Raw genomic sequence first — 22,648 nt, forward strand, 5'->3', positions numbered from 1 at the left:
GGTCCAGCACAATATTATGCTGAAGGACCCCAAGCCCCCCTTTGACAGCCTGTCTACAGGGTTCCAGGGCGCCTGCAACCAGTACTGAAGAAAGAGCTGGAGATGATGAGGAAGATGGGTGTTATAGAACCTTCTTCCAGTGAATGGGGCACCCAGGTCATCTTAGTCCCCAAAAAGGACAGCACCTTGAGGTTCTGTTTGGACTTTAGAAAGGTAAATGGGGTCAGTAAACTGGACTTGTATCTGATGCCAAGACTCCATGACCTGGTTGAGAGAATAGGCGTTGCAAGGTACATCAGCAAGGGATATTGGCAGGTTCTTGTCATGGGGTTTATTTCAAACTCCTCAAAAACTCAGGCGTAGTCTGCAGGTATTGTTGGTGCGATTTATTGCTGGCCCCCTCAAGGTGAAAAACAGTGCTAATATTTACAGAAAGTGGTCAAAAATGGAAAACTTGGAAAAAGACTGTATTACGCCCTTGTTTGGCCAGCCAGTCTCCTAATGTGAGACAGCAGTGCAACTTTGCAGCGCTCTTCCATCACTAATGGTAAGTTACATATGAATGTATGGATAAATAAACATAGAACTCCCAAGTGTGCACCCTTGGTTGCGCTAGGGGAAAGAGAGACTCAGTACTTGGGTTTTGTGCTGGGGGATGGGGTACTGGGTCCACAAATGGCAAAGGTCATCAAGAGCCATCAAATTGGCCCAAAACAAAATCCAAGGTGAAGTCTTTCCTTGGTCCGGTGGGGTGGAATGGACGGTTCATCCAAAACTTTTCCACTCTTGTGGCCCCACTCATCAACCTCACCAGGAAGAATTAACCCAACAAAGTTCAGTAGACAGTGGAATGTGAAGAGGCCTTCCATAGTTTAAAGGGCGGTGGGATATATTAGGCAGCTAGTGAACATTTTGTCCTTAAAGTTGATGTGTTAGAAGCAGGAAAAATGGGCAGTGTGAGAATTTGAGAAACTTTGACAAAGGCCAAATTGTGATGGCTAGACAACTGGGTCAGACCATCTCCAAAACTGCAGCTCTTGTGGGGTGTTCCCGGTTTGCAGTGGTCAGTACCTATTAAAAGTGGTCCAAGGAAGGAAAAGTGGTGAACCGGAGACAGGGTGTACATGGGTGACCGGGTGAGCCGCATTGTTTCCTTCTACGGATGAGTTGAAACCGCGTAGCCAATGAGCGCAGCTCAACCCAGCAGTACGTCACCTCTGCTGGCTCTGTCTAACCATCATGGCGACGGCCAAAACTCCAAACTTAAGGCTTCAGAACAGTACTCCACAAACCAAAGGGGGATGTCACAATAGTTTCATACTGGTTGTTAAACATGAAGTTCGCCTGTCAGGGACAGGCAGCAAACCCTTCTTTCTTTAGCATGTTTTTTTTGGGGGGATATTTTATCCAACATTTAATTAGCAATTTTTGCAAATATTTTAAGGTGCAATGCTTACATGTAATGTGATAAAGAACAAGACAAGTAATGGTGATAAAATATTCTATTGAATTTAAGTTGTGTGGCACCTCTTCACACTCTTTGCTGCAGACTAAGAACTGCCAAACTTGAGCTGGTATTTTCCATCTGAATATGTAGGGATTTTTTCTAAGGGAGAGATCAAATGGATCTAATTTTACATAATAATTTCCTGGTTTGAATGAGTTGTCCTTGTTTTCTGTGCTGGCTGGTGATTCAGGCATGCTAATGATATATTAGAACATAAAACCAATATAAGGAAATGTTGGCCAATGTGTGGGAACTGAAATCAACACTGCACACAACCTTTACATTTGTGCAGTTAACCTTTTTATGAAGACAAAACACAATGTAATACAGGACCGCTGAACTTCTATTTTTGATAATTTAATTTGGGTGTTGCCTATTTTAAACCCTTTATATGTCTATCTGTATTTTTTAAACTTTTTTCTTGCATTCTCTCCTCTGTCTGAGGTGCAATACAGTACAAAAGAATGCACTTATTATAACAAGCAGTAAAATCTTGAAATCAATTCTATAACTCACAGGTACCGGTACCAGTGATGGGCTTGCAATGATTAGTGTGAAGTGGTCCCTTCTCTTTGAAAGTGTAAAAAGCCTGGCAGCAGTGTTTTGTACAAGTTGCAGTCTTTGCTGATAGCAGAATTAAGTGCTTTGCAATAGTTAAATCTGAAGGAGATAGAAGCATGGATGACCAATTTGTAGATTTGCAGAGGAAAGTAAAGATCTGATTAGCTAGACAAAGCAGGGCTTCACCACTTTAGTCACCTGAGCATCATGACAACTCAGAGTAAAAAGTAACACCTAGGTTGCAGGCCTCTTTTTTAACGTTATTAAATAAGGCACCCGGACTACATAAGAAATTATTAATACTGCTAGAGCTGAGGCCAGAAGGGGTTATTATACCTTATTTAATATTTGAAGTCATTCAACTACAAGAAATGTTTGGACATCCTATTATTATCTTCAGTGAGGCAAGAGAGACTAAAGGATACACTGGACATTAATTTGCATCTGCATAGCAATTAATGAATTTTATGCCAACAAATGAATTCACTTTATTTATCTTCTGAAGCTGTCCCATAAATATCTGTGATACAACTTCATAGTCATTTGAAACACCATATGTGTAACCATATTTGAGGCAAAGTTCAAATCATTTAATTGCAGGTCAATTCAGTGTGCTTAACATTAAAATGTATACAGCAACAAGTAACACATACAGGAAATACAAAAGTGCTCAGTACTTCCCTACTACAGTTTTATTTGAGGAAGAATGCAAATATTTTTTAGTTTACTTCAGTTAACGGTACATTGCTGTGTATCAAAATTACAGAAGCACTCCACATAGTGTGTATCTATAAGTCAGTAGGATATTAAAATAACCTATTACTCCTTTTAAGTGAAATCTGCCTGGTAAACAAGCCCAGGAGGTTTTCATATGCAAACACTGAAAGATTAGGTGTGTCTGTTTGCTGAGGAAATACTTCATGTACTTCTACTATTGCCTTCTACAAAGCTTTTAAATGACTTTTTTTTAACATGGTCTCACTGAAAAGATGTTTTGAGTTACAGATGTTATTAGGTCAATCTTATACCAGACAAAATAGGTATGTAGAAATGTCATCACATTAAGACAATTGATGGTCAATGCATTGTAACATGCTGCCATGAACTTCAATAGCAAGCTCTTTTTCATCTCTGACAAGCTCGACTATTGATGTTGCACATTGCATTGCAGCAGTGTCCATCAACATCACAAAATTACAATAAATAAACAATAAACAATAACAACAGAGAAAATTGCTTAGAACAGCTGTTACCCTTCATCTCCTTCAATGTGATTAATTTTCACTTAATAGTTTAGCAGTTTGAGTATCTTAAACAACCTCAACAGTTTTCAGTTCTTCACTTCACCTCTCCATAGATCATGGCTCTACTCACAGTTTTAGCCTACAAAGGGTTAATGTGTGCAGCAAAGGAGTCAGTCAGAGCAGAGTTGTCTATTGAGCTTTAAAGCCTAGGCTTCTTAGTCTTGTTTTGCTTTGTAAATGATCTGCTATCAAGGCTTGAATATGCTGGGAGACAGATCACCACCCGGTATAAAACTTGAGTTTTTTTTGCTCAGCTAGCTTCTGGATAATTCCATACTCATGAGATCCCGGATGTACTCCAGTTTTTAACTTTTTGTTTTGGAGTTTTTCCCAGTAATGACTCCAGTTTCCATCTTTGTCTGCTCCATAACCGAACACGTGGACCTGGAAATACAAAAATCAACATATAATAACCAACCTAAGCTGTCATCGAAATGGCAGAAGAAAGTAAAACTTGGTTAGACCTCATTCAGTTGAGACTGTCCTCACCAGGATAACAGCAAGAGCCTAAAATATTTACCTTTCCCTGACAAGAGGTCACTGTCAACATGGCAAAAGTAAAGATAGACCTTTAACCATCTAGTTTTTGTGTCTAAACTCAGTCTACCATGACTATCACAATAGAGGTGTGTTTTGGAATGCAAAAAAACCAGCATTAATGCTGATTAAAACAGCTGCCCCTATTATTTATGTATAATTCTCATAAGTGGCAGCAGGTAGACGTGCACCAGCTTCCATGGAGGCATAACTCTGCGTCATTTCACGCCACTGTCCTATTTCCAGCACTACTGCACCTGAAAAAAGGCTCACCTCATGCTATCGCTTGTGTGTACAACAATGAATGAGGAGAGATTTATTAGTCGTTGAGATAGAGTAATATCCAGTGCTATACGACCCACGATCCTGTCGTTATAAAGACAATAGCAAAAAACTCATTGCCTGGTGAGCCATAGTTCTGGAGATTCTCTTCATGTGAGTTTAAATAGTGGTGTCCACCCATGATTATAAGCTGATGTGTTTTTTTATATGAAAAAATAAAATTATTGGCCTTCACATTTTAAAAGGTTCACATAAACATCTTATTTAATAAAAAATACAATTGTGTTCTTCTATATATTCAAAAAGAAAATAACTTTTGGCACAGATTTTAACCAATAAGAAAAATACTTTTGGTCTACTTCAGTTAACAGTATATTGCTGTGTATCAAAATGACAGAGGCACTTGTACACTCCACATAGTGTGTATCTATCTATGTCAGTAACTATGAAAATAATCTATCATTCCTTCAAAGTGACATCTGCCTGGTAAACAAGCCCAGGAGATTTTCATATAATATGTAAAAACTGAAAGATTAGGTGTCTGATGGCTGAGCAAATACTTCCATTATTTGCAACCACAACTTACCTCATCACAAATATGCAGGGCAAGAACCAAAACCATAAAGCCAGTGGATGGATACCTGCCCTTCTTTTCCAGCCAGATGTCATGAACATACCTCATGAACGCTGGATTGAGCACCATCACCTGTTATGAATCAGAATTAGCCTTTAAACTATTACCTATTCAGCCAGTAGAGTCTGTTGTCAAATGTATTCAAAATATTACTCACCAAATCCTTGTTAGCTTTGATTTTTGATTTTACTGGCATATACGACCTGTTGAAAATACAATGAAGCATCAAACTCAACGTCCAAGGAACTACTTTAATAAAAAAATCCTTTCCCAGGATGGGTAAGGGTTAGACTTGTCAAAGAGATGTACTCAATTGAATTGCTATCAGGCACGTTGATGAGCCTCATTTGTTCTCTTTACAAAGAATGTTTACATGTTTGGAGTTGTTGTCCTCCTTTATAGAGGTAGTCCAAAGCCTGCTACTACAGCTCCATACTGACTCCAGAAACAGATCAAAACTCTCACAATCAACCTCCAAGGAACTACTTTGCAAAAAAAACCCCGATATAATAGGTATTCTAAATTAAACTAAAGCAGATATTTTTAATATGAAACCTTATCCTAGGATGGTTAAGCTTAGACTTGTCAAAGAAATGTTCTCAATAAAATTGCTATCAGGCACGTTGATTTTCAGGCACCCCCCCGACCATCCCCTCCCAAGGCAAATGCACACGGTCCATCTTTGCAACTGGTTGAGGCTGTAGCTTTGCCAGTTAAAGTTCTCCAAAGCGAATTTGCATGCAGTAATATACATTAGAGATCTACATACTGGGGCAAATGATCACATAGTATAGTTCATGAATTTGAAAAGTTTATTAAAAAAAGGACTCACGTTCCAGAAAATCCTGTGGTGGTGGCCTTCATTAGCCACTCAAGATCCTGTATCTTGAATGGAAACAGCACAAGATGGGTGGTGGTATCTAAGTCCATGGCACTCTCTGGATACATGATATGATGAGTTGTTCTGCTCCCAACATCTGCTTCATAGCCTTTGGTACGACCAGTGTTCATTCTAAATAGTACAGATGGATATATTCTTATATGTCAGTCTCCTATGCATACATTCTTAGGGGACTGCTTGAATTTTTACTTTTCATTTTTGATGTTGAGGAAAAAATGTCCTTGTTTGTCCAAACACAGATGAAAAACAGGTTACGAACAACATTCCTTAGCTGGAGGATTTACCTTATGATGACGTCATGGAAATCTATCAGACGTCCATAATGTGATCCATTCAAATTACCAGAATTCCCCACCACAGCACAAGTCCTGCAGCGGTCAGGGCTTTGTTCTATAAAATCTGGACTGGATGGGAATGTCTGAAACAGCTTGTCCACTGTTTGCTTGTAGAAACTGTAGCTGCGCCTTTCAGCCTGTAAGCGCTGAACATGCCAAACACAGACATTAAACCAGTTATGAGTTGTTTTGGAAAACAAAGTTTGACAGTGATGAGAATGTTAGAGACTGTTTTCTTGCATGGTGACAACTTACCTTCCACCAGTTGAAAGCGTCCTCTGAGAGGTTGTGTTTTGCTGATAAAAATGGTTCAGCAGATTTGTTGGCACGCTGCAATAACCACTCATCTTCTACTAAACACGTGTCACAAGCACAGGGCTTTCTGTCCTGAAACTGGAGGAGATATCCTGAAACATGTCCGTTCAAAAACACACCAATGCCAGTGATACAGAGCAGGAAAATGAGAACCTTTGCTTTTGAATTCATCTTGGCAGTGTGATGATGAGACTGGGAAATGATCTGTGAAGTGTATGGTGAAATACACAAGTGAGTCTGGAGTCATGAATGAGGTGTTATTTCTTAATAAGCTATAATAATAGCTTGCTACATAAACTCATCTTTTTATCAGGCAAATACATCTGCCAGTCTTTATTAAATGAACATCACAGTATGACTTATTTCTTTCATCAGTAATTAAAAAAACAAAAACTTTATTATAGACCTTTTTCACAGAAGCCATTTTGACATACAATAGTCGGGTAAACACAGGTGTTACCAATTATACTAAATAAAGTTTCATCGTCTTTAATGTGGTAGAACCAGTTTCCAGTGAGCTGACATGTATAATAACAGCACCCTGACTCTGTTTGACCTGAATGGAACAAAACTGTAATTAGTATCATTGGTAACCTACTATTTCATGCCAAAATGACTGCTGTGGAAAAGATCATTTATCATTATTATTTGTATTTGTATTATTATGTTATTATTTATTTATTTTAGAATGATTATAATATATATTTTGGTCCTACCTGATCAGAGAGTAATCCGCATCTACTCCAGTTAAACAGAGAGCGTCGGAGGGTGATGATGAGTTTCCAGTTAAGATCCGATTGATATGTTTTATAAATTCCAGGAAGAAGTATTTACAGAGGAGGATTGGTACATCTGTGGCGAAGGTGTGGAGAGGTGTGGCCTGGGCAAAGGTGTCCAAAATCCATACAAATGCTATGATGAAACATTTTCCGTGCAAATGTTCAGATATTTTCTCTCATTATGTGAATAATATATGCAGTCCTTGAAAGTTGCTGGTTTTGTTTACTGCTCTAGTCCCCCAAATTAAGAAAATCCGTTTTCTTCTGCTGCTACATCTCTAACAGTGCGTAAATGTGTAAATAACCACCAGTAAAATGATATATTTCCGTCTCTGTTTGGATCTAATTTATATGCGGTCCTCCTCTGCGTCCTCCTGCTCCACACTGTGGCGAAGACAATAAGAAGAGAGAAAAGAACATCAGCTCTATCTCCACCAGGTCTAATATACACGTACAATATACTATATCGGAGGTTGAATATGTTGTATGAGCTAATAAACTCACTCTTTCCATCAGATCCATCAGATCCATCCTGGCTAAACGTGTGCGTCATCCTCTCAGTCCGCATCGCTGTCCTCTGCCGACTCCGTGAGGAGCGACCAACCCAGACCTGCCCTTTAATTTGACTTTAGATATTGGTTTGAGGATATAAGCAAACTTACACCGGCCAATATTATGCTGGAAGAAATAAATGAATGATTATTATACAGCCTACTTTGTTAAAGAGTGGAGAGGAGAGAGGAAACATGTTCCTGCCTGCTGGAACCTAAATTAAATGTTGTCTGAACCAGCAAAGTATAGTCTATACAACCAATATGCAATATGCCTTTTTATGGCAGATGTGGCTTAATAACTGCAAGTTTTATGTGTGAGTGGGAGCTGAGCTTTGAGGGGTCTGAGCTCCCAGCAGTGAAATCATACATCTGTGGGCGTCGCCAATACAGTACTGACTACCAATATTTGAATTATTGACTGCTTTCCAAAAACCAGTGCATCCTCCCTCTAGTGGAGTGGAGTACCTGGCACCCACAGCCAGCAGTGTGTAATAATAATAATAATAATAATACTTTATTATTATTATTTATTTATTTTTAATGTATTTGTAATTTTTATGATTTAGAATTTTTGCTTTTTGTAGCAGTATTAAGACAAGGAAGAATTTGTATTAACATTATTATTTTCACTTAATTCCTGTAGTAGTATCTTTAGTCATTTATGAGCCAGAATATACATAAAATCTCTGAAAATTAGGTTGTCACTTAAATTAATCAAAAAAGAATCACCAGTTAAAATGTATTAATATTGATTTTGTTTTGGTCCTACCTTATCAGAGAGTAATCCGCATCTACTCCAGTTAAACAGAGAGCGTCGGAGGGTGATGATGAGTTTCCAGTTAAGATCCGATTGATATGTTTTATAAATTCCAGGAAGAAGTATTTACAGAGGAGGATTGGTACATCTGTGGCGAAGGTGTGGAGAGGTGTGGCCTGGGCAAAGGTGTCCAAAATCCATACAAATGCTATGATGAAACATTTTCTGCGCAAATGTTCAGATATTTTCTCTCATTATGTGAATAATATATGCAGTCCTTGAAAGTTGTTGGAACTTAAATTAAATGTTGTCTATACAAAAATTATAGTCTATACAACCAATATGCAATATCCTTTTTTATGGCAGATGTGGCTTAATAACCACAAGTTTTTCAATTCAATTCAATTCAATTTTATTTGTATAGCGCCAATTCATAACAGAAGTTATCTCAGGACACTTTTCAAATAGAGCAAGGTCTAGACCGAACTCTTTAAAACATTAATTACAGAGACCCAACAGTACCACCATGAGCAAGCACTTGGCGACAAGGGCAAGGAAAAACTGCCTGTTAAAAGGCAGAAACCTAGGACAGATCCTCCGGCTCTAGGTGGGTGGTCGTCTGTCTCGACCAGTTGGGGTGAGAGAGAGAGAAAGAGAGACAGAGAGAGAGAGAGCGAGAGAGAGACAGACAGACAGACAGACAGACAGACAGACAGACAGGTGCACAGTAACAACAGTATTGGCAATGGCAATCTAGCAGGACCATGGCAGGAGGCTCCACCAGGATCGACAAGCTTTATCGAAGAGGAATGTCTTAAGCCTACTCTTGAATGTGGTGAGGGTGTCTGCCTCCAGAACCACAACTGGAAGCTGGTTCCACAGGAGAGGAGCTTGGTAGCTGAAGGCTCTGGCTCCTGTTCTACTTTTAGAGACTATAGGAACCAAGTTTTGACAAGTTATGTGTGAGTGGGAGCTGAGCTTTGAGGGGTCTGAGCTCCCAGCAGTGAAATCATACATCTGTGGGCGTCGCCAATACAGTACTGACTACCAATATTTGAATTATTGACTGCTTCCCAAAAACCAGTGCATCCTCCCTCTAGTGGAGTGGAGTACCTGGCACCCACAGCCAGCAGTGTGCAATAATAATAACAGTCTCGTTCGGCATATTATGAGACTTTGGTGAGGTCTGGCACACATTGACAGCATCACCATCATCATCAAATCAAACACGCAGGGCAATACAGACACATCAGAGTGGCTGTAGAGATTGTGGAGTATGTAAGAGAGTAAAACAATACAAATCACTCGGTATGTTCAGAGCTGGAGGAAGTGAACTCAACGGACACAGACCACATGACACCTAGAAAAAGGAAAACACTGTGTGATTCAGCATTTAGAGAATATCTCCTGACATTCCTCTGCTGCTTAAGAAACTCTTAATCCTCTTGAAAGTCCCCCTACCTACTTCTAACAGTTTTACACCTTAAGAGCTTTCTTAAGGAATATGATCCCTTGTGAACAGAACTAAGTAGTCTCAACTGTCAGTAGAAAAACATCCTACTTCTAATAAATTTCTTCAGCCAGTTGAATGCTGATTGACAGGCTTCATACATTTCAGGAAGACGCCTTTTCAGAGTAGGATTGGCACATCAAGGCTTTTTTGCCCTCTTCTGTCATACGAATACTATATTTAGTCAGTAGCCTAATTGTATTCCAACTGGCACTTCAACTCAAACTTTTCCACTAGTTCATCCATTTCAAATTTGACTGGAAATTTTAAGCAGCGAGCACACACATTTTCTTCAGAAAATCTAGCCTTTTCTAGTTGTTATGTACATGAATTATGTGATAATGAGGATAAAAATAACAACAACTACAGTAAGTTCAAATTTTGGCTAGTAGCACTATAGTAGCAGTAATAGTTTGTTATAGTATATATCATGCCATAAAGATTCTATGTAATGGCCAGCAGGGTGCAGCTCTATTGGCTGCAATAAAAGCCTGATAGCATGCAGTCCTATGCAGAAATGACCCTATTTCTCCCTTATATATATAGATATAGATATATTAGCTCAGTAAACAGTTTGTTGTCTCAATCTCTAGTTTCAAGTATTCTTCCATACAGCAAGATGTGTATTTAGTAAAAGCAAGGTATGTTTTAGGCCATTCTCAGTGACTCCGTCCTGCGCAGCACAGGCAACTCCAATTCTTTTGATGTATTAAACCTCTTAAAACTCACAGGGTAGCGAGTTCTAAACAGCTTAGATTGCCCCACACAAATATAAATGTTTACACCTTTAGCAATTTCATCGTTAGATCAGTTAGATTCTCCACGGTTAAAGAACCATAAGCGCATATCATAATCAAATGAATGATTCATAATTGATATGTTATTCAAAAGCCTAAATTTTATACAAATAACTGCAACTGGTTTAAATAAACAATGTTATAGTATTTCCCATCTTTGCTGAGAGAGAGTTTTTTGCACCAATTAAAGGCCTCTCCCATATAGACACCTGTCCCAAATATAGGCAGGTTGAAGTCAGTGATTGATGCAAATACAATCCTGGGCTCTTAACTGAAGTTTATCAGTAGTTATACATGTACACATAGATTTGTCATCAGTCTTGAAATGAGGATCCGCTTGTGTCAGGAAAGGTGTCAAAAATGTTTGTGTCAAGGTTGTGATTGTGGAGCAATGCTGGAGAAACAATGGTATTCAGTATTTATGAAAACTTTACATTAAACCAGCAACATTCAACTTTCCTTTTGTGTTCATTCAGGTGGCTCCTTTGGACAAAGGCGGTTGTGTTTCCACTGTCCCGTTTCTCTGATTTCAAGGTGAATCCCACCGAATCTGACCCAGTGGCAGGCATTAGGAATCACTAGAAATAAGCAATCTTCTCGCTGATGGTCTCTTATGCTTATGTAGGTCAGAGGCATCAGTATTAAATTGAGACTGTTTCATAACCAGCTAAAAACTCCTTGTAGTAGGTTTAAGTTAAGAGGGATGTATCCATTTTAGATGATAATTTTCTGTTAAATTATTGGTAAGGGTGAATATCTATCATCTATCTAAAATGAGACTGAACTGTAAAAATAAACTCTAATGCGGACATCTGGCTACAGAACCGATTCTTTGTTTCCACTGTGGTTTACTTCCTAATTTGTGGTTGTTAGGTTGCTTTACATGTAACAACATGTCAATTATAAATTCATCCTTTGCATTCGACCCATTCTGCTGTAACTATAAAGGAGCTGTCGGCAGCCACAGTGCAGTAAACCTGTGTGGTAGTGCAAATCCCATAGTCACGTACAGTAGGCTTTATTGTTCATGGAATGTGGGGCTGAGGAAGAAAGGAAATCTTTCAAATTATAATTATATACAAGGGGTGGCCAGAGGGTGGGCAAGGATTTTTGAGGGGGTCCATACACTAATAAAGGAAGTTATTGTGTTACTCCAACCTGGTCCCAAATGAACCCCCAATGAACCTTTTTTAGACCATTTTCATAACCAAGATGCATCTCTCTTCCTCTCTCTCACTCACTCTCTCTCAAACACACACACACACACACACACACACACACACGCACACACACACACACACACACACACACAGAGTTTCATCAAGGGATGAGAGTGACACCAATAGTGTCTCTCTCATCCCTTGATGAAGCTGTATAGTCAAAAGAAAACAGCCATTGAATATTATACACAAATGATCTATTGCTACAAGCTAAATCAAAATAAGGCTTAATCTATCAAAATCACCCTTTGTTACAGTATGACGCTAAACATTTCAATGTCTGAACTGGGCATGCAATTTACTGCTTCTGTACGCTCTGACCTGGTGGTGGTGGTGGTGGTGGTAGAGTAGGTCCTTGTGTCTGACCACACTGACTTGCCTGGCTAAGCCCAGGTTGGGAGCTACCAGGGCTGTTGATATTGGGACTGGGGTCTGTCTGGGCTTCATTTGTGCCTGATTTGCGCTTCTTTAAAAAAAAAGTCAGAAATATCTCCCTTTCTCTTCATTGTTATCTGTCCCTATACAAAATAAGACAGCCTGGTCACATCTCAAGATTGTGTCAGGCAGACTCTTGAACTATTTTTTCCCTTTCTCATGCTGTAGCTTACATTAAAATCAACGATCATCTAGACTAGTCGGCACTTACTAACTGGTTTTAGACCTTCACAATAGCAAACGTGCTTCATAGACATAGAGATAATCTCAGAGCATTCATTACAGTTTATTTTGAGTTCTGGTAGGAAATTCTTGCATTGATTTGAGTTGATTACATTTGAACTGAGTTGATTTAAGGTCTCCACATTTACTGAAAGCTAACTAATGGTATCACATTTTCCTTAAAACTAAACTAAAATTAGCTTATAGCCTTTCATAACAACAGCTACCCTACTCGTGCAGTTGATGGGGACAAAATCTCTACTCCTCTAGCTTGTCAGCTTGTCAAAAGTGTGATAACTATGATTCACCTCGAAACTACTTTAAAACTTACTTGAGAATGAGGTATTTCCTGAAAGTAGGTTCTGTTGATCTTGATGTTACTCTGCCATCAACACGCTTGCCTCTTCTTCCGTTTTTTTCCAAACACTCGTAGAGACCTGTCAATCAACTGGGGTGGCACCTAGGGTGTCCAGTCGATACATTTCAGTAATAATATATGGTTACTCCCCCCCAAAATATTTAATTAAATTTTTTATCTGGCGTTGACTGTTGCTATCTTTGGTTAAAATGACTCGTTATATTAGATGCTGCTAATTAATGTCAAATCTATGAGTTACTTTAATGTTAAACTTGTATGTTGTGCTCTCTGCGGTTGCCATGCTTACTCAGTCAAAGGTAAAACCACTGTACAGTTCCAAAAGCTCCAAACGTCTTCTCTCTAGCTGATTGTATCACATCCATTTCAGGAGTTGCATTCTCCCAGTTAACCCTTGCACACATCAGTAATTAAGTTTTCCACTGGATCAATACTTTAAGTGTCCTGTATAATGAAAAAAAGTGGATTTAGCCAACATTGCCATTTTCATAAAATTGAAGATTGCAATTTTGCTATAGTTGTTCTCTGGCAGCAGTATATTTGTAGCCATCATGAAGACTCAACCCTCCATGCCAGACTTCAACTAGCGCTGTGAATTCCACTTCAACAAACTGTGTCCAAAGGGGCAAAACTGCAATGTGCAGAAGAAGTAAAAACAACATTTTTATTTCATGCAGTCTTAGTATTTGGTTTACTACACTTTTCACACTCTTTTTTTCCCTTCATCTTCATCTTCATCTCCATCTTCAACGGCTCAGTGCCATTTGCATGTATTCATATGTTTACCAGACAGTCCTCCCTACTGCCAACAACTATCACAGGAACCTGACTTAAAAGTGCATGCTTCCCTGGTCGCATTACACATCTGTATGTTGACTTCAGGACTGTACGAGTTTATGTAGATGGTCGTCATATGTATGGTTGGCCAGAGCTGTCTATTGCAAAATACAAAATAAAAAACATAAACGCAAAATTCCACAACCACGGCCACATAATAATAGTAACAATAATTATGACAATAAACAAAAAAATTATTATAGGTACTGCTACTACATTCTTACTCTTATCAATTTCAATAGTAATAATGGTAATGGAACATAAAACAACCACTACTCGTGGAATGTAGAAAAACTGAAAGTTTTGGCCACCATGTTAAACTGCCATGTTTCTACAATTTCCCAGATCGGGCAAACACTAGCTGTAGACTTTTGCGGCCACCGTAGTTTGTCCTACACACTTCACAGCCTGTTTTTATGCCAGGTCGTCAAATACAGACGCGAGCGGTGTTCCGTTAGTTACAATCTGCAACTTTACCGCTGGATCCCACTAAATCCTACACACTGGTCCTTAAATACCACAACAGCCCAAAACATTAGTTTGATACTTTTAAAATATACACTTATAATATTAGGCTTTCAATAGCAAATAGTATTATATGATGTTCTTGTGGAAAACAATATCATTATTTTATTTTTTAAATTATATATATATATAATATAATATAATATAATATTATTTAATTGCTTTATTAAATGTTTTATGCGTAGTACTGCCTTTTCCACTGTTCTTATTCTCTCATTTCATCCATTTGTTTGTTGCACCTGAAGTATGAAAAGTGCTATGTACAAATGTAATTATTAGTATCCTTATACTACAATTAGACCAACAATTTGACAAAAATAAATAGATGTTCACTCAGCAATCAGTGAGAGAAGTGTGAGCGATGGGATGAGGCAATCCATTAGCCTGTATTCTGTTGTGGCAATCCTAAAGCACTGGCCAAGATGCTAACTGGAGTAAAATATAACAAGGGGAACGTGTTGCTCTTAGGAGGAGGCTGACTAGAAGGAGCACATATTGGCACAATGACACTGGCATCCTGGCTCTTGTCCACTGCAGATGAACTATCCACAATCTGGATGAGTAACTAGTATGAATTAGTGTATTAGTATAATATTTTACCAATGAATAAAAATTATAATGGTAATACAATAATATAATGGTAATATAATAATATAATGGTAGTATAATGTTATTGATGATAAAAATAGGGGTATATCCATTCTGATTTCATATAATAGTATACTCTATAGCCTACCACTTGTATTAATTCCAACATGTATTATTTTTGTAGGTTTTGCTCCTTCCTTTTATCTATTCAGGGAAGGTTCACTGAGAGGAAGACTCTCTTTTGCAGGAACACCTTGATGAGATTTGCACAGTTCCACATTTATACCTGGAGGTTGTCCAGTACAACCAGTCTGATCTGCGGGTTACTGACCAGGGTTAAGGGCCTTGCTCAAAGGCACCTCAGGAACCCAGATTTATCCTGCCGGTCTGGGGATTGAACCTTCTGTTCACAAGCTTGCTTCCATAACCTTTTAGGCACTCTTTAAATCCTTGTGCAAGAAAAATGGTCTGCAAGGCTGGATTTTATGAAAAGTTGCTGGCACATTGTTTTTCTGTGTCTCCTCATTAAACTGTCCAGGTGAAACAAGCAGACTTGCAATTCAATCTGTTATAAAGAGTTTGGTCTAGACCTGCTCTATTTGAAAAGTGTCCTGAGATAACTTCTGTTATGAATTGGCGCTAAACAAATAAAATTGAATTGAATTAAATTGCGGAATGTCACTAAAAAAGGTAGATCCAGCTGGGCTGGGTAACAAAAGTAACGAAACAAGTAGTTGACTTTAATTAGTTTTGCTGTTCAGTAATTAAGTAAAGCGATTTTCAGCAAGTTATTTCTTTTTTTTTAAATCAGTAATATTTCATGTGTAAATTATAAAAAATGTTCAAGTATGTAAATTAATGTGGTGGACACTTAAAGCATCATACAAGGTTTATGTGCTGAACCTACTGAATTGTACAGTGAGACTCAAACAAAAATGTGCTCTCAGAAAAGGGCAACTAAGTGGCTAAGGTACACAATACCTTGAGGCAGACTATAAAATCCCTAGCTCTTTTTTTTGATTGTTTTCACCTGTTTTCACTTACACCTAGTATAAATAGTCCTTGTCTCCCTTTGTCTTTGTCAGTTTGTCTTGTTCAGTAGGTAAATGAGTATGGTCAAGTGTTCCAGTTCAGAGTCGTGCATTTGGGTCCACCTATATTGTGTCAGAGGTCGTGACAAAAGATTATCAGCTCTCTGGCTGTTTGCTCGCACTTGTTCTTACTACATAGCTGAGTGATTTCCAGTTATGAAAATATTAAACAATCTACATTAGATCTCATCCTCCTGATAATGGCTCGTCATTGCATTTGCCTGTTCAGCTGCCTGTCTGTCATTATGCGTGTTTGAGATGAGTCTTGCCTGGAAAGACGAGGAGTGTAGCTAATTTCAGTCTGGTGAGGAATAAAAAAGCATCACTGAAGTTGAAGGAAGTGGAGGCAATAGGAGTCTATTATTGTACGTAGGTGGACACAATGAACACGTCCATCAGTATAAATTAAAAGGTATAACATTTCCTGACTGATTACTTCACTTTATAAATCACTTAAATTGTGCAGAAAACAAACATTTGACACGCTTTTTTAAAGGCTATTTAAATAAAATTAAAAGCCCAGTCTGACAGTCACTCTCCTCCGGCAGGAGTGCTTAAACCAATATGGGATTCTTTATGGATATAAATTCATGCATTTTAAAATGCATTCAAGCTGACTTGGTGGTGTCACAAAGAACTGCCTAGTGCCTGCTTTACATCCTATATCCTAGAGGAGGACAGCTGATGACATCAATACAGAAGCCCAGGTCCCAACTTCTTGCAACTGGTCAATTCATACAACAAATTAAAACTGTATAGAATATGTATTAATGGTGCAGTCAATGGATTTGTGTATATGGTCATATGACTACATTCTTGAAGTGGAAAACAGGAGTGGCACACCCATTTGTTTTCTGAGAGATGCTCCATTACTGGCTACGTAATTATAATCAAAGGATTTGAACAAAGGTGGGGATTTTTAAGAAAACACCATGCACAATAACTGGATCAGTGTCTTTCAAAATTGAAAGACCTGGACCATTTCTCAGGGGACTTCCTTCTAATACAGTTCACATGCTGGAAATAACTTAAGTAAAGCACAGGGTGAACCCAGTAGCAGGTTGAATTAACATTTAATTAAACTTCATGGTTCACTTAACTGGATTAGACTAGTTATATTGGTTCGGTCTAACACCCACTAATGCCCACTTGTACACTGAGGTAGATGTTTGAATGCTGTAATCATTTCGTCAATGCATACTGTTCATATTTCTGACACAACTCTAATGCAAGCAATACAGACACAATCCACTGTCCTTCTTACTGTCCTTATTTGCTAAAATGCATTCCAAAGTTCAAGTAAAATGTGGCTTAGTGGTCAGATAAATCCAGGAGTAGATGTCTTCAGCTGTTTTACTCCTCTTAGTTCACATTTTCCTCTTCATGTTAAGAAAATAGGAAAAAGACCTACTTTTAACGGCACCAGCTTAATTTTCCTCTGTGAAAACCGCATTTAAGCTTCAGAAAGCATTTTGTACTGAAGGACTGTATGTTGTCATCCCATCACTTATTAATATTTAGTACTATATTTTATAATAGTGTGAGCAATCAAATGTTAATAGTTAACCTCTTTTTATAGCGGAAGCTAAAGGAAGTTGCTGTTGTTACATTCATGTGATGAGACAGTTTTTGACTTTGTTGCCTAGCAATGTCAGAAAACAATCTGCACTCACCTACTACTACAGAGGAAGCAATTGAACTTTACCTAGTTTTACAAGCCTACATCAAGACATGTAAGGGAATATTGGTGTCTGACTATTCTGTAGAGAACCTAAAATGGGTCAAATGTCTTAAGTCTAATTCTGAGGGTTTAATTATGCCTTCAAGATCTGCCAGACAGCAGGACACACAAGCCAGTTATTTAATATTAAATTGTCCAAAACTGTTGATCTTGTTAATCTTTATCTGATATCTCTGGAGCCATTATTGGAACAAAATCATTAACAAATGTGAGTGGGGAGTTGTGTACAAATACTACTACTACTACTCTCCTCACACATTTGCAACAGTCCAGTGTGTAACATATAGGGGGATCAATTGGCAGAAATGGAATATAATATTCATAGGTTTGTTTTCATTAGTGTATAATCATTTGAATATAAGAATTTTGATTTGATAATGAGACCCTGCTCTGAGGAGGAGTCAAATACCCTGGACAGCTCCCACAATCAAGACATCACAGGATCAGCACGTTGACAGCAGTTGCAGTTTGTAATGTTAGAAAGCACCAACAGTTCAACATTTAGTCAATACAATTAACTCCATAATCTGTATCCAGTGTTCTAAATTTGTCTGTTAAATTTTGTAGTGTGTCTGAAATAATAAGTATCCCCACTATAAAAGAGGCCCACTCAGGGTTAGCTGTGTACCATTGACAGTATATATAATAGACAGAGCTTCCGGGTCTGTGAAATGAAGCCAACGTGTAAGTGTTTCAAACCTGCATTCTATGTAATGGCCAGCAGGGGGCAGCTCTATCGGCCGCAATAAAACACAGATACCATGCAGTCTTATGGAGAAATTAGCCGACTTCTCACTTGATTTACTAGTTCAGTAAAAAGTTTCCTAATGAGTATATGGATGGTAAATGGTAAATGGACCTGTACTTGTATAGCGCCTTTCTAGTCTGTGCTTTTACACTACATGCCACATTCACCCTTTCACTCAGCGATGGCAAAGCCCATTGAATAGAAACTAATGCATTCATACACATTCACACACTGATGCATAGCATCCTGTGACCCACTGCCGGTCTCAATCTCTAGTTCCAAGTCTTCTTCCATACTGCATGATGTTCATTTAGTAAATTATGATCACGTTCGGTTCAGTCCAGATCAAACAGAAGATAAAGCAGATTATGCTTTTGCTTTTTTATTAGGTGATAAACAAGCTGTCCGCAGTGTTTTACCAGAGCGGCTCGGGCTGCATAATCTGGCTAGAATAGTTTCTGGGTAGGTTTAGATCCACAGATCACAAATAAATTGTTTCCAACCATCTAGTCACACATTTCTGAGCCCTCTAGAGACAGGGCCAGTCTGTTATAGTAGAAATTGGCTTTTATGGTATAGGGAATGCTATATAGGAATACATTCTGTTTAACATGGATTGTGTACAGTTTGATATGTACCTCAGGTTCGGGGACATGGGGACAGCTGGGAAAACCAATCTTTTTATAAAGAAGTAATTGATCAGCCGCTTAACTGTGATCATAGGGTGTATGCGGGCCATGGCTACGCACTGAAACGAGCTGGGTCCTGTGTGCTCGATGTGCTTACTGGCAGAACTTGCTCTATGGTTTACAGACAAATACATGTTCTTTGTTTCCATGGCATTGTTTCAGGTGTCATCAGTATTTCTACTGATCAGGTGTGCCCGCTTTTGCTCAATAAAATGCCAAGAGGCTTGGCCAAAGAATGTAGAGCTGGCACCTGGGGGGTTTGGTTTTTGTTGTTTTACTATTATTATTATTATTATTATTATTATTATTATTAGTGTGTGTACTGTTTGTTTGTTTGCTTTTAGTTTTGTATTTTTTGCTATGTATAAGTCATATATTGTTTTTGTCATTATAAATATATCTCAAGAAAAATTCTCACTAAACTCAAGGTGTGAATTACCTTTGTAAATGTGTACAGTATCTGGGATATCTGGGTTTTTGGAGTTGTCCTCATTGGGTTAATCTGAGTTCATACCAGGTGAACTACTGCACCACCCTTGAGGAGCTCTGTAACATGAAACAACCTAAGTTGTTTACCAGCTCTCACATGAGAACACCTTGACTATTCAGCTATTGTTTCCTCTCCTCCCTTTCCTCCTCCTCCTCCTCCTCCTCCTCCTCCTCTTCCTGGTGCATGTATGAAATGCTCCTGTGCACATGCAGTCTGCCGTAGTCACGTAGACAAAGTGCAGTTTTTGCCTTTAATGTAGATGAAAGTATTTCTGCCAACTTGTGAATGTGCAGTGCACTCTACTGTGCAGTACTGGATTTCAGTTAAATAAACCGCACGCACACATGACAACTCATTCTGGTTAATGCAGGCAAAATGCACAGAAGATAATGGACTAGTTGTAACAAGAATATTAATGGTAAATGAAGCTAATTCAAAGGCTAAAAAAATACTGTAAAAGTACAGTTCATAAAAGTGTTAGAATGTGCAAGGTTCCAAGCACCAGCTGAGCTACCTGCAGGTACCTATTTTTTTTAAATTAATGTTTGTACCTATAAGGGCCTCTTATTTGCCTAATGATTTTTGATTTTGCTCTTCAATGCTGCATGATGTTTATTTAGTAAATTATGGTCCAATTTAGAGTAAAATAGATGATAAAGCATAAAAAAGTCATTCTCAGTGAGTCCGTCCAGCTAAACGCACCAAACTCGCTAGCGGCTAAAAGAGGCTAACTCCCCAGTTTGTGTTGGACAGCAGCTCCTCCAAGAAAGTAGTTCCAATAGGTCCATGCCTGGTTAGATGCTAAATTGATTGGTTGATGTACTGGTACTTAAACAATGACAATAAAATGATATCTAATCTTAATCAAGTCATTTGCAGTAGACATGGGGGTTTTGAAGTAGAAAAAAACATCATGAATAAACTTTATTCATTATCTGTTTCTATGCTTAGGTTGTTAACAATAAGCTTTCATGTAAGTCAGTAGCCTACCAGCTACACTCCCACAGGCATGAAACAAAGTCCCTTGTGTCCACCACCTGCAGTCCTCAGGATAATTGAAAACATCTCCAGCCTTAATCATCATACTGGTGTCAAATGAAGGGTCTTGTATTACATATATTTCCAGTAGCCTCTCCTTATTTTGAGCATTAACTGGTGACTTTACAAAAAAATATAGATTTTTTTAGCCACCACTTCTGTCCTCATTGAAACATCTCAACAACTATTGAATGGATTGCTATGAATTTTTTTTAGACAGTCATGGAGCCCAGAGGATGAATCCTCAGGTGATACGTTTGGTGATTCATTTATGCTAATTGGCTAATGTTAATGTGCTACCACCTTAAGAAAAATGGTGACAATGCAAGATTTGTTTGTTTGTTTGTGTGCTGTGTGTTCCATTTGACTTGTGTGCTATTAAGTTTCCATCCACCTGCTGTCGTAAGCATTTGCAAGTTGCACATAAAAGACCTAAGTGGAAATACAGAAAAAAAGTCCAAATATCACAAAAAAAATGTGTTAGTGGCAGATGAAGACATCAGATCTGTGTTGAGCGATGAGGAGACTGTGACCTTCCTAGAATTAATACATGAAACCAACTGAAAAGCAGTAGGAATCAAGGTAATTTGTCAATTTACAACAAAGGTTACTTCGTAAAATGTAAGTTGCAATGCCTTCAAGCTTCACACACAGAACATATATTCAAATATTTTCATTGACAATAAAATAAAACAATATATACATATTTACATATACAACAGTAAAGTCGCATAATCATCCTGTAGCCTAGTGCATTTTGAATTTGTAAATCTGGAATGTGAACAGCAGCAAACAGATAGTGTTGATAATACAGCACCCTAAGGTCCAAGCTGGGTTAGGTTAGCTCTTACATCTAACATCTACAGATGTTCTACCAGTCTGTAGTGGCCAGTGTCCTCTTCGTAGCGGTGGTCTGTTGGGGGGGAGGCATCGGCACTGGGGGTGCCAACAAGCTTAGCAAGCTGGTAAGGAAGGCCAGTTCGGTGGTGGAGATGGAGCTGGACAGTGTGGAGACTGTGACTGAGAAGAGGATGAGAGGGAGCTGAAAGCCATCATGGACAAGCCCTCTCATCCTCTCTACACTGACCTCAGGCAGCTCAGGAGCACGTTCAGCCACAGACTGACTCAGCCCCTCGTTTTCGTTCAGCCATCAGACTCCACAACGCCACAGCACACAGTACCAAAGACTGGTTTAAAACTCCTACCTCCAACGCACAAGCCTTTTGCACTATTTCTATTTAATTTCCACTTTAGTAGTTTAGTAGTTTTAGTTTTTTAGTTTTAGTCAAGTTTAATTTTCTGCTTATATTTTGCACTCCATGTCCTACTTGAACAATGCATAGTGTATATACTTTACTTTATAGTTTTATATCTTCTAATCAGAATCAGAATCAGAAAGACTTTAATAATCCCAGGGGGAAATTACTTTCGTTACAACTCCAAATCAACATACAACATATTTACAAGACACAGGGGCTGCCCTTTTTCAAACGGCCGTTTTGGTCCCCTGCTGTTTTTACCGTCCAAAAACAATGTTACGCTACAGTAAGCCGTCAAGTACTAGGACAAGCTGAAGCCTGTTTCCCTTAGTTTAGACTGCCCACAAGCTCCTCGATTGGCTCTGCCGTTTCTTGTGTGATTGGCCGTCCCCGCTGTCACTCCATCTTGCTTGCACACCAGTCTGAGAGGAGTTTCAGCGCACTGAGGAGGTTAAAGACCTGGCCTCGCAACTGCATGAAGCACAAACGCCTGAACAATGTGGCAGTTTGTCACATACACCGAGAAAGGCTTGATGCCTTGGACAGGAAGAAACTCTGCCAGGAATTTATCTCTGCCAATGATCGAAGACAACATGTGTTTGGAAGCTCTGGATGA

General features: G+C 38.7%; 2 protein-coding genes and 1 long non-coding RNA gene across 10 annotated transcripts in view; 1 reads left to right on the top strand and 2 right to left on the bottom strand.

The window, feature by feature from the left end:
* Nucleotides 1-7,642, top strand: part of LOC127358236 (uncharacterized) — an 82,332-nt gene extending 74,690 nt beyond the window's left edge. Inside the window, exon 3 of the long non-coding RNA XR_007882404.1 lies at nucleotides 7,628-7,642. This is a non-coding gene — a long non-coding RNA (uncharacterized LOC127358236). The remainder of the gene's footprint in view (nucleotides 1-7,627) is intronic.
* LOC127358227 (CMP-N-acetylneuraminate-beta-galactosamide-alpha-2,3-sialyltransferase 1-like) overlaps nucleotides 1-22,648 on the bottom strand; it is a 136,787-nt gene that overhangs the window by 101,413 nt on the left and 12,726 nt on the right. The window lies entirely within an intron of this gene.
* LOC127358232 (CMP-N-acetylneuraminate-beta-galactosamide-alpha-2,3-sialyltransferase 1-like) lies at nucleotides 2,637-7,781 on the bottom strand. The gene is made up of 8 exons (XM_051391198.1): nucleotides 7,660-7,781; nucleotides 7,093-7,539; nucleotides 6,317-6,580; nucleotides 6,011-6,207; nucleotides 5,658-5,837; nucleotides 4,983-5,028; nucleotides 4,778-4,897; nucleotides 2,637-3,756 (listed from the first exon to the last, which is right to left on the bottom strand). Exons 3-8 carry the CDS (start codon nucleotides 6,545-6,547, stop codon nucleotides 3,589-3,591), a joined length of 942 nt encoding a protein of 313 aa, XP_051247158.1. The 5' UTR covers nucleotides 6,548-6,580; nucleotides 7,093-7,539; nucleotides 7,660-7,781; the 3' UTR covers nucleotides 2,637-3,588.

This window comes from Dicentrarchus labrax, unplaced genomic scaffold (assembly GCF_905237075.1).
Source record: "Dicentrarchus labrax unplaced genomic scaffold, dlabrax2021, whole genome shotgun sequence".
NCBI classification, from domain to species: Eukaryota; Metazoa; Chordata; class Actinopteri; family Moronidae; genus Dicentrarchus; species Dicentrarchus labrax.

Coding starts and splice junctions, on each gene's coding strand:
- LOC127358232 (XM_051391198.1), bottom strand. CDS start 6,547: ATGAATTCAAAAGCAAAGGTTCTCATTTTCCTGCTCTGTATCACTGGC. Junction 5,838..6,010: donor TTCCATGACGTCATCATAAG/GTAAATCCTCCA, acceptor TGTACTATTTAG/AATGAACACTGGTCGTACCA. Junction 3,757..4,777: donor CCCTGCATATTTGTGATGAG/GTAAGTTGTGGT, acceptor TTGTATTTCCAG/GTCCACGTGTTCGGTTATGG.